We start from the raw sequence: 12,628 nt of genomic DNA on the forward strand, positions 1-12,628 counted from the left end.
ATGAAACAAGTAAAACCCATGCTTGTCCAGCTATCCTTCTGCCAAAAAGGAGCCAAAAAGGATGCTTTTTTCTTCCAAGGCCATAGGGCTTATCCCTTCTGCCATGTTCATAAGTAGTCAGTTTATATTTAACAAGTTGCAGCCCCGTGAGAAGATGTGAATTGGTTAGGCACGAATATGCATTGCTGTGACAGAGACCAAAATCTGCATGCCCAAATTCAGGCTCCATCCCTACATTGGGCGGTGGACATGCATATGTGCAGTTTGGATTTATAGGAGCAGTGCTACTGCGGGTGTAGGTTTTGCAAATAAATGATAGGAAAATCCCCCAAGCGAAAAATGTTTGGAACCCTGCAGGCTCCATACATTCATTGGAACCCTCTGTCCTGTCAGCACAACATTAGAAGGTTGTGTTGTGTATCGGTGCACAAGCCAGGACCTTCTAGTAATACACACAAGAGAGGGCATGCAATAAAGACACAATGCTTGGGAGGGGCAGTGAACAGGGATGTAGGAGGCATTCGGCCTTCTTCCATTTGCTTTTTCCTTCTTTGACTCATCTCCGTCAGCATTTCCGTTCCAGCTGGCTGTATGACAGCAGTGTTTTTGCATTCTCTTGTCAAGGGTATGCTTACCACCAAAGATCAGTGAGTGCCATTGGGCTGGGGTGGGGAGGTGCTGAGCTGGCAAGCAGAAGAACCCAGAAGTTTCCATTGTCTCTGCCAGAGAGTCACTGAGGGCCTAGCTGAATGTTTAAAAAGAAGAAGAAGAAGTCCTCAGGTCATATCTGGGTCCAACAAAAACACACAAATTGTGAGTCCGTGCTGGGAACACCATTCCCAAGTGCACAGGAGCATAATCTGGATTGGGCCCATGGGAAGGGTCTTATACCTTCCATCTCACATTATTTTTCCTGACCTGTAAGGACTGGTAAAGTTAAAGCACTGGGTCATTCCTGACCCATGGGGAGACATCACATCACAACGTTTACTAGGCAGACTATGTTTACGGGGTGGTTTGCCAGTGCCTTTCCCAGTCATCTTCCCTTTACCTCCAGCAAGCTGGGTACTCATTTGACCAACCTCGGAAGGATGGAAGGCTGAGTCAACCTTGAGCCGGCTACCTAAAACCGACTTCTGTCGGGATCGAACTCAGCAGAGCTCTTTTTTTCAGTTGGGAAAATATGCATGTATCATCATACATGTGGCACCACCAATGGGGCAATCAGCTCGCCCTCTGGGATGTTTCAGGCTGGGAAAACAACCTGAGGGGGAGGAAAGGCTTAAGCACCCTCTTCCCATTTCCTGCGGTCCCAATCTGAGAGCCCCTGCATGGCTGTGAATTGTGTTTCCGCGGGCAACTCACAACTCGCGTCTTATTGAAAGTCCGTGTGCTAACTCAGATGTGACTCAGGGACTTTGTAATGCACAGGTAGGCCCTCAATCCCAGGTAGCCCTGGGGTGTAGCAGAATCAAGCCAAAGGATCCGTTGCCATGATGCAAGTTCATTCTGTGGCCACAATTCTCTGTGCTGCCTCACTGAAGAAGGTAGGGCCAGGGACCAAGACAATTTGCTGAGAGGGGAATTGGGTAGCAAACTTCTCTCCACAGCCGAAAGCTCTGACATCTTCCTTCTTAAACCACATGTCAGATGGTGCATAGGCCCCAGTTTGAGCTGCTGGGAAATACCAGATCTCAGGTTTCGGATGCAAAGTTTCAGGGTTTTAGCCTCCTCCTCAGGATCTCTGGGCCAGGATTTTAATGTCAGGCTCAGGAGCCAAAAGCATGAGAAATGGTCATTTTCCCACAGGGTCCATCTTAAAGCTGCTAAGTTTTGATCCCCTTTGATCTGGAGAACAAGGTTTGATTCCCCACTCCTCCGCATGAAACCTGCTGGGTGACCTTGGGCCAGTCACAGTTCTCTCTGACCTCTCTCACCTACCTCATAAGGTGTCTGTTGTGCGGAGGGGAAGGCAATTGTAAGCCACTTTGAGACACCTTACGTTAGAGAAAAGTGAGTATAAAAAACAACTCTTCATCTTCCTCCTCCTCCTCCTCCATGCAGTAAGATGTTAGCCAGGCCTCACAGGAGCCGTTCATTGGAAAACAGCTGCCCTGTGGCTTGGGTAAAATAAAACATGTCCCATAATGTAGTGTTTTCCTTTTCGCAGCTGCACAGAGGGGCTGATTCATTTATTGGAAGCCAGGCAAAGATTGCAGTGAGTTTGGTTTATAGGTAGGGTTGCCACCTCTGGGCTGGGAAATACCTGGAGATTTTGGAGGTGGGGGAGCCTGAGGAGGGCGGGGTTTGGGGAGGGGAAGGACTTCAATGGTTGTATAATGCCTTAGAGTCCACCTTCCCAAGGAGCCATTTTCTCCCGGTGAATTGATCTCTGTGGCATAGAGATCAGTTGATCCCGGTGAATTGATCTCTGTGGCATAGAGATCAGTTGTAATAGCAGGAGATCTCCAGCCACCACCTGGAGGCTGTAATCAAACAAACGGCTTTCAAGTGCTTGCAGGAGTATGGAATTCAAAATATGGCACCAAATAAATATTTCCAATATAGGAAAATAACAATGCAATTCTTGCAGTTAGAAGAATATATTGAGGACAATTGAAAACAGATACACTTCTAAAGCAACAAGTATACAACAATGGGTCAAAAGGTCCCAAAACAAACACAGTTGTGAAAATATACCGGCACAAACGCTCAGTTCATATCAATTCGTTGTCTATAGAGTCCATTATATCATATGGCAACGGAAACAAGACGTAGAACAAAGGAGATCCAGTAAAATTCCATTTCGTGTGAACTTTCTCAAGCCTTCAGTCTTTCCGTGCAAAATTCATTCAAAGTTTAAAGGAATGTACCTTTCCTATGTGTTATGACGGCAAAAGTAAGACGTCTATAGACAACTATAGTTGTAATAGCAGGAGATCTCCAGCCACCACCTGGAGGCTGGCAACCCTGTTTGCAGGCAATGTTGAGGCTCTTCTTCTCCCTCTTTCTGCCCACCTCCCACCACGAGTCTGTTTTCTCTCGGTGCCCTCCTTAGCAGTGGTCCTGGCTCAGCTCAGCATGGCTGAGCACAAAGAAAACAGTCATAAAAGGGCTTTCGTGACAGCGCTGAGCATGGTGGAAGTGGTGCTGAGGTGGCGGCAGAGGAAAAGTCAGGCAGGAACATCTTCCTCAGCCCGCCCACCTTCAGCAAGGGGCTCCACCTTGCTTTGGGAGTGGGATGAAGGAGAGGCTGCCGTCGACTCTCCCGGATGCTGCCTTGTTTGAAACGCTTGGGTGTTTTCATTCCTTCTGATGCGGTGAGCTCTGACTCACAAGAGCTCACGCTGGAATAAATGTTGTCAAACTCCATGGTGCCGATGGGCCCCGCCCTGCCCCGCCTCTATTTTCTTATGACAACCTAATGTGGCTACCCCTATGGACTTATCACGTGGGTACTTTGACGCAGAGGAACAAGAAGAAGAAGAGTTGGTTTTTATACCCTGATTTTCCCTACCTTTAAGGAGTCTCGAACCGGCTTACAAATGCCTTCCCTTCCCCTCCCCACAACATACACCTTGTGCGGTAGGTGGGACTGAGAGAGTTCGGAGAGGACTGTGACTAGCCCAAGGTCACCCAGCAGGGTTCATGTGGAGTGGGGAATCAAACCCGGTTCTCCAGATTAGAGTCCACTGCTCCTAACCACCGCTCTTAACCATTACACCATGCTCGCTCTCTGACAATTGGGGTAGAAGTTAGGGATGCCAGCCTGCAAATGGGACCTGGGATCCCCCGGAATTACAGCTCATCTCCAGACCACAGAGATCATCTCCCCTGGAGAAAATGGATGCTTTGGAGGGTGGGGTCTCTGGCATCGTACCCCCTGAGGTCCTTGTCCTCTCTAGACTCCACCCCCAAATCTTTAGGAGTTTCCTCACCTGGAATTGGCAACCTCCCGCCGGTGTGGACCTGGCAGCCCTAGTGAAAGTACCTGGAAGTTATGTCACGGCTTCATGCGATCCCTCCTCCATTTTGCCTCTGCTGCTATCGATTGACCGAGGGCAGAGGCTGGGTCAGCGTTGGCAGGAGGTGATGGTGGCAGGCAACCTGGCAAGGCTGCTCTACCACCAAAATACAGAACCAAAAGTGTGTCTTTAAAAAAAGAAAAATAAACCTTTAAGTTATATTCAAGGGGTAGGGTGGATGCTAGAATAACCAAGATATGAAGGGAATGGCAAGCCAATATTTTGGTGGGACTAAAGGTCTTCTTAGAGATGCTTTACAGAAAGGGAAAAGGTAGAGGAAAATAGCTGGCAAGAGTCCAAGGGTGGCCCAGGAGCAGACTAATATCAGCGCAATCAAATAATTGTAGACAAGATCTTAAATGAGGATTGGTCCTTAGTGTTTAAGGACACAAATCGAAAATGTTCACCTCGCTTCTTCCAGATACCCTTCAACAGAACTTTCTCTTTGCCAGACTATTTCCGCTTCTTAGAAATTTGTAAGTTCACATGAGCTTTCTTATTGGCGAGATGTAATGCCCTAGACTCAGCCGAGACACAAGGGTGATACAATAAAGTTACTGCAGAAGAACGAAAATGCCAATTTTGTCCAGATCAAATAAATTCCTTAGCCCACATTGTTTTAGCATGTCCACAAAATAATATTGCACGAAATAAATATATCACTCCCTGGATAAAACAGCTAAAGTCGCTTTCTGAGAAGTGGATACTGCATTATCTGCTGTCAAATAGATCATTCAATTGCATGAGAGATGTGGCAACTTTTCTCTTTATAGTGTCAAGGAAAAATTAAATTTCATCTCCCCTTTTTAAAGTGTGAAGTGGTTGATGGATAAGCCAGTGGCTGTTAAATCTAGGGAAAGGAATTGTAGAGGTTGCTCCTGTGTGTATTTATTACTGACAGTGAAACCTTGAATGTACCACTTCCTAACAAAGGACTCCCAATTTTGGGCTGTGGAAACTACGGATTGTTAATCAACCTGTTAATTATCAGTAATGTAAAGCCCCGTGGCGCAGAGTGGTAAGCTGCAGTATTGTAGTCCAAAGCTTTGCTCACAACGTGAATTTGATCCCAACGGAAGTTGGTTTCAGGTAGCCGGCTCAAGGTTGACTCAGCCTTCCATCCTTCCGAGGTCGGTAAAATGAGGACCCAGCTTCCTGGGGGTAAAGGGAAGATGACTGGGGAAGGCACTGGCAAACCACCCCATAAACAAAGTCTGCCTAGAAAATGTTGGGATGTGACATCACCCCATGGGTCAAGAATGACCCGGTGCTTGCACAGGGGACCTTTACCTTTTTAAAGCCAAATAGCCTCTTTTGTGAAAATAGGCTTTCGTATACTGGTTCTTTATTGGTCTCTTGCTCTGAATTGTTAATGTAGTTAATTGTTAAAAGGCTGTTGTTGACCCTTGATTGAAGGCAAAGCCTCTGACTCTATCAGTAAAAACTAACTCTGGGTTTTTTTTGGGGGGGGGGGGGCGGAGCAGCGCTCTGGATAAGTGATACGTCCCCGAGCAAGAGACTCATCCTCCACTCGCCTCCACTATCCTGAATCCCCTCTTCCTGCTTGCCTGTGAAACAGGTCTGGGAGAGAAACAGGGTGGGTGAATTAGGAATTCAGCCAGTCTGAGGACTGGCTGTCCTCAGTGAGCCTGACAGACATCTCTGGCCCTCGGGAAGCTGCCAGCCCTGCCGGTGATGGCTCCAGCCGTGCATTTTGGTGCAGTGATTAGAGTGCTGGAGCAGGATCTGGGAGACCCGGGTTCGAATCCCTGCAGTTCCATGGAAGCTCTCTGGGTGACCTGAGGCCAAACACTCTCTCTCATCCTAACCGACCTCACAGAGTTGATGTCACGATGATAAAGTGGAAGAGGAGATAACAAAATTGTAACGTGCATCGGGTATAAATACCTCAATAAACAAACACCCCAATAAATAAACTAAATACCTCAAATAAATAAAATATAAATACTTCAATCAATATCTCAATCAGTACCTCAATAAAGAAATACTTCAACAAATATAAACACTTCAATAGATACTTCAATAAAGAAATACCTCAATATAGAAGAAGAAAAAGAGTTGGTTTTTATATGCTGACTTTCTCTACCACTTGAAGAAGAATCAAACCGGCTTACAATCTCCTTCCCTTCCCCTCCCCACAACAGACACCTTGTGAGTTAGGTGGGGCTGAGAAAACTGTGACTAGCCCAAGGTCAACCAGCTGGCTTCATGTGTAGGAGTGGGGGAACCAACCCGGCTCACCAGATTAGCGTCCGCCGCTCATGTGGAGGAGTGGGGAATCAAACCCGGTTCTCCAGATCAGAGTCCACCGCTCCAAACCACCACTCTTAACAACTATACCACACTGGTGTATATAAATACCTTAATTAATAAAGTGTTACTCTGATAAAGTGGAATTCTCCACTGAATGTGAGAATTGCTGTTTGTCAGTCCCCTTCCTGCTGCTTATATGTTCTGCACAATATCTAGAATGTTGTTGTCCCTAATTTAATGTTTCCCAGTAGCAGTAGGCATGATGCTGAGTCATTGCAGGCTGACCAAGTGCTAGGAGCTGTGCAGAACTCAGCAGAGGACCAACAGCAAATGTGCATTGAAATCACAAAATCATACAAGGTTGGAAGAGACCACAAGGGCCATCCAGTCCAACCCCCTGCCATGCAGGATTCCACAATCAAAGCTCTCCCGACAGATGGCCATCCAACCTCTGCTTAAAGACCTCCAAAGATGGGGACTCCAACCCATTCCCAAGGCAGCGTATTCCACCGTTGAACTGCCCTCACCGTCAGAAAGTTCTTCCTAATGTTTAGGTGGAATCACTTTTCTCTTAATTTAAAAGCATTACTCCGTGTCCTAGTCTCTGAAGCAACAGAGAACAAGCTAGTTCCCTCATCAACATGGCATCCCTTAAAATATTTAAACATGGCTATCATGTCACCCCTTAACTTTCTCTTCTCCAGACTAAACAAACCAAGCTCCTTAAGTCTCTCCTCATAGGGCATAGATTCCAGACCTTTGACCATTCTGGTCGCTCTCCTCTGGACACGAATTGTGGAGGGGAATTGTGAGTCTTCATAGGGAGCACAACAAGAGGACCGTGGTTGTGGTGGATTTCCAGAATGGCCCTTTGCGTTTCAGACTGTGACTTTGCAAACGGCCTGGAACTATCCTGCACCTAAAGAAATGTTGGCCTGTCAGCATTGGGTGGAAGGCGGCCAGCTGCCCCTTTCCAAAGGATGAGCGGGATAGAAGTATGCCAGTGACAAAGTTTGCTTTCCTCCTGCCCTCTTGAAAGCTAGAAGTTTTAAAGCAAAACTGGGAAATCTGCCACAAAATCTGACATTAATTTTATGATAAAAGTTGCATTGCTTGTTCAGGCATCCTGGTTGGGAGAGGCGGGTCACACAGTCGAAACCAGACCACTTGTATTCTGCACTTTTAATTCCAAGGTGCTGAGTAGAAGGTGCCAGGGATTCAGATCCTTTTTTTAAAAAAATTAAGAAATCATTTTTTAATTTAAAAAACCCCTTAAACTGTTAGAAATGAATGGATAAGAAAAGAATTTACTATAACTGTGTACATTCTCTTCCTTCATTGTTTTTAATTTGTCAGCCAGACCTGTTTGCTCTGATTACTAGTTCTAATGATGTATTGTTGCATTTTAATACTTTTTTTTAAATTAAAAAACAAAAAAAGGAAGTGGAAGACATTGTGTCTAGAGGGCATCAATTCCTGGCACATTTCTGGGTTTTTTTTCCTGGCTGCTATAAATTTAGTTTTTTACTTTCTTATTCCAGGAGGAAGAAAGATAGCAGGTTGTGGAACCGCAGACAGTCGCCTGCATCTCACAGCCAGAGATGCTTTGGGGATAATGTTTCATGGTAGAGAACTTCTCACCCCTGGGGGAAGCTCTGTCACATGTTTGTCCCACCCTCCTTCATTCCATCATTTCACCGTGCATTCTCCTATTCCAGATGAGCCAACGAGCCCCAGCATTGACCTGACGGCTAAGCACATCCCCGCATCCTCTGTCGTCTCCAGTGCCATGAATTCTGCCCCTGTGCTCTCGGCCAGCCCCTCCTCGCCCACATTTACCTTTGCAGTCAATCGCCATTACTCCCAAGATTGCAGTAAGTTTACCTCTCTCGTCCCTCCCTCTCTTGACTTTGGCCGTTTATGCATGGGAGTTTTACCTGATGTTCGTTGTTTGTTGGACCCTCACTTTCCTGTTGGGATTCTATGCACCAGCAGTCTCCAAGCTCAAATCAAGAAGCATTTGAGTCCCCACCCATTGAAACACTGCCTTGTAATTGGTTGTGGTGCTTTCTGTGAGAGAAACCTAGCTTCCGTGTCCCACACTGGGTTGGAAATTATGATCAAAAAGCTGTGGCACCAAACCCATTTCCACCTGGCTGGGGAAATCTCTCCTGTCACTGGAGCCTTAACATTATGGAAGGCTCAGTTTCATGCAAATTTAACATTTGGCAAAAATTTCAAAAGCCGTCTTTGTCCATTTCAGATAATTCAAATTTTGCATTTTCCTTAATTTTTGGGAAAGAGTTCCTCGGTATTAAAACTCTCATTGATTAATTTTAAGGCATAGCCTAATGATCAACTTGTTAAATTCAATTCTTTCCACACGTTGGTGTGTGTTTTTTTTCTTTGAAGATTTGTGAATCAAAAAGGAGCCATAAACTGGAGTGTGGAAAGAAATTCGAATGAGAAGAATGCACACAGGGACTTTTTTTGCGTGTTCAAGGAAATCTGAATGAGGCAGTAGGCTTAGTGGGGTATAATTCTGTGTAGTATTGCACTGTTAAAGAGTGTGGGATGTTTATAACAAATTCCACTGAAATTGAATCATATATAAGCTGACCAGTGGGGGCGGGGAACTGTCTGAAGTAATTATCCCTAAATGGAACGCTGCAAGAGAATTGCTTGTGCGTTGCAAGAAATTTAATAATCAAAGTCTCTTGTGAGCCCAAATTACCTATCCGTGGAAGAGTCTGACTGTTGTATGTGTCTCTGCATGATTCCCTGTTCTGGCCTTTCTTCCTTGTAAGAAGAGAGACTCTTGCATCAGCACACGTTCTCCTTTTGCAGCAGGTTAATTCTCACTCTTTCGTACTTCTTAAAAATGAATCACCTTTTCCTGTGTAAAAAGTAACCAGCCCCCTCTTACGCATGCTAGTTCAGAAGTAAGTCCCACCGAACTCCCTGAGGCTCTCAGGAGAGTGCGCGTTGGATTGTGGCAGACGGGGATTTCCAACTTTAATTCAGTGGAAAAATGCTCACAGCTGCCAGAGGTTTGGGAAAGGCTGCTGCTAGAGCATAGCAGACATCATATGTGTTTAATTTAAAGAATGTATGTTGACATTAATATGCTAGGTATTCAATTTAGTATACGTATGTGCAAAAATGTCTGAAGCGAATCAGAAGCTGGGTGGTTTGGCCCCACCCCATCGCCTCTCTGGCCTCTTCTCCCATGTGAGAGGAGGTGGGATAGGGCAAGAGGAAGGAAGATGATGCCAAAATCCAAGGTGGGATCTTGTTCTCCAGCTCTCAGAGCTCAATTGTACGTGACGATTTCTTCTGTGCTTAAAATGAATGACAGTTTTTCATTGCAAATTTAGCTGCTAGGTAAGATAACTTCATCGAGGATGAGGCCCTGTCTTGCATGCCCAGGGAAATGCCGATCGCCACTTTGGGGTCAGGAAACAATTTTCCACCAGGCCAAATTGGCCAAGGATCCTGGAAGGGCTTTTTTGCCATCTTCTGGGCATGGAGTAGGGGGTCACTGGGGGTGTGGTGGTGGGGGAGGTAGTTTTACATTTTCTGCATTGTGCAGGGGGTTGGACTAGATGACCCTGGTGGCCTTTCCAGCTCTATGATTCTATGATTTTATGAATACCATTGGGACTGGAGGGGGGACTTTAATCCTTTCATCTTCTACTGTTTACTCACTGGAAAACGCTACCCTTGTGCTGCTTTTATCTCCAGTGGGGAAAAATATATGAGAACTTTACAAGTTTTCCCAATTGGGGTTAAAAGCACACGTGTGTATGTGTGGGTTTGTTCCGGTGAGAAAACAGAAAGAGTTACATTTTCTGTCTCCCCCCCCTTCTATCCCCCCCTCCCAACCTCCTTGATAAAGCAATCCTGGCAGCTAACCCCGCATAAGGAAGAAACCCAGCAACTTTGTTCAAAATAAGCACAGATGAAATCATAAGGTGTAACAGAACCCTCGGTCACTTGGTTGAGCCTTGTGCAAATATTGGCAGGTCTCCGAGAGCACAAATGAAAAATTGTTGTCTGTAGCTGTGGAGTAACTCATGGCCTAACTTATTTGGTCGCATTTGGGTCTTCCACGAGGACGTTTAGTCAAATGTGTGGTGTGAGTTTCCCATCCTAATTTGGATTGGACCAAGAATGTGGAGAGGGCATGGTTAAACCATCTCCTCTGTGCCGTTTTCCTGGCCTGAATTGGTCTCCAGGAAGCAGCCATTCGCCCCATTGAAGGAAAACATTTATGTACCCCATCAGTACACATGGAGTCCCCGGCCATGGATGCAGACGTTTCTACAGGTCTCTCCTGTAGAAACTATATCATACTTGCACGCACATGACGCTGGATTAGCTAGCCACTTGTATAGGGAAAATGTATTCTTTAGATTAGGCTTTCTATTTCTTTTATCAACTGCAACAAGAATGTGAACAGAATCTACTTGAATAAATGTAAGTTTTACTTTTTTGACTTGGCGTGAGGCTTTGCAGAAACTCAACGCTAAATTGCTGTGCCATAAAGCAATTAGGCCACAATTTGGAAATGTAGGTAAAGGGGGCAAAATGTGGCAACTCACCCTCAGCCACTGCGGTGTAGTGGCTACACTATCCGAATAGTGTCTCCAAGACCCAGGTTCAAATCCCTACTCTGCAATGGAAGATTGCTGGGTAACCTTGGGCCAGTCACACTGTTTCTTCACAGGGTTGTTGCGAGGATAAAATAGAGAAGGGGAGGGAATGATGGAAGCTGCTTTGGGTCTCCATTGGGGAGAAAAGCAAGGTACAAAGGAAGTAAATAAAATAAGCAATGGATACAGCAGAGGGTGGGTTCAGTCCTTCGGCCCAGTGGTATCCATAGGTGCATGGCTGCACTTTCTCGCCAAGAAGATTGCTGTCCTTCTAGGGATGCCAGCCTCCAGGTGGAACCTGGGGACCCCCTAAAATTACAGCTCATCTCCAGATTACAGAGATCAGTTCCCCTTAGGGTTGCCAATCTCCAGGTGATGGCTGGAGATCTCCCGCTATTACAACTGATCTCCAGCCGATAGAGATCAGTTCACCTGCAGAAAATGGCTGCTTTGGCAATTGGACTCTATGGCATTGAAGTCCCTCCCCAAACACCGCCCTCCATGGGCTCTGCCCCCAAAACCTCCCGCCAGTGGCAAAGAGGGACCTGGCAACCCTAGTTCCCCTGGAGAAAATGGATGCTTTGGAGGGTGGACTGTATGGCACTGTACCCCACTGAGGTCCCTGTCCTCCCCAGGCTCCATCCCCAAATCTCCAGGAGTTTCCCAACCGGGAACTGGCCACCCTACTTCCCCATCCCCCTCCAGTGGCCCAGGGGAGGGGACCTGGCACCCCTATATTCTTCACACTTGTATGGTGTGCACTTTGGGCCATATTGCTGAGATTAAAATCTGTATACCGCTCTTGACGCTCTGTAATCTGGCTTCCATCAGCAAGGATCTGTTTTGTGGGGGGGGGGGAGGGTTGGGGGAGGTCCCAGCAATGAGTAGGCCCTCTCTCCAAACCCAAAACAGCAGGCCTTCCACAAGTCAATTATAATCACTTCTACAACACTATAACGTTCTTTCCCGATCTCATTTCATGTGTCTTCTAAACCAAAGCTTCTTAAACTGTGGGACGCAACCCCATATGGGGTCGCATAGCAGAATGTGGGGGTTGCGAAAAATTCGGCAACAGTAAAAGAATTGTCTTAAAATAAATTTCTTTATGATTTATTATCAATAAATGTTTGGTTTGTATACCTATTTTATATATCTATATATATAAAATATATATACCCGGGGTCATGTAGAAATTTCTCAGGTGAAAAGGGGTTGCAAGTGGGAAAAGTTTAAGAAGCCCTGTAATCTAAACAGTTTATGGCAGGTCAGGGAGTAACATAGCTTCCCTTCCCCCCGCCGCCCGGCAATGAATTAACGCCACAAGGTGATGTCTATTTGTAATTCACCTTCCCATAAATCTGCCCACAAGTGCCAAAATAGAGATCCGGATTGGCAGAGTCTGCTGTTAGCTGCAAGAGTGGTGTGATCTTGAGAACGCTTCCCCTTAATTTTCCTGCAGGGGTATTAGAAGCTGCTGCACCCGGAGGCAGGATGCTTGAGGACTTGGAGATGGGCCCAGTATAAATTTCCCATGGGATGACTCAGGGGTTTTCTTCATGCTCAGAATTTTATGACTTGTGGCCATATTTAGAATTGGGAATTAGTTCCTCTAGCCCCCCCCCCCAGTCACCTTGGCCTGTTATTACCTGGGTAATGTTTTCTCATGCGCCTCCT

At 46.0% G+C, this 12,628-nt stretch overlaps 1 protein-coding gene across 1 annotated transcript in view; it reads left to right on the forward strand.

Moving 5' to 3' along the window:
* The window catches only part of ARHGAP23 (Rho GTPase activating protein 23), a 140,441-nt gene that overhangs the window by 83,422 nt on the left and 44,391 nt on the right, over positions 1-12,628 (forward strand). Inside the window, exon 8 of the mRNA XM_056864757.1 lies at positions 8,018-8,173. Coding sequence (XP_056720735.1) covers positions 8,018-8,173 — 156 coding nt within the window. The remainder of the gene's footprint in view (positions 1-8,017; positions 8,174-12,628) is intronic.

This window comes from Euleptes europaea, chromosome 18 (genome assembly GCF_029931775.1).
Source record: "Euleptes europaea isolate rEulEur1 chromosome 18, rEulEur1.hap1, whole genome shotgun sequence".
In the NCBI taxonomy this organism is placed as follows: Eukaryota; Metazoa; Chordata; class Lepidosauria; order Squamata; family Sphaerodactylidae; genus Euleptes; species Euleptes europaea.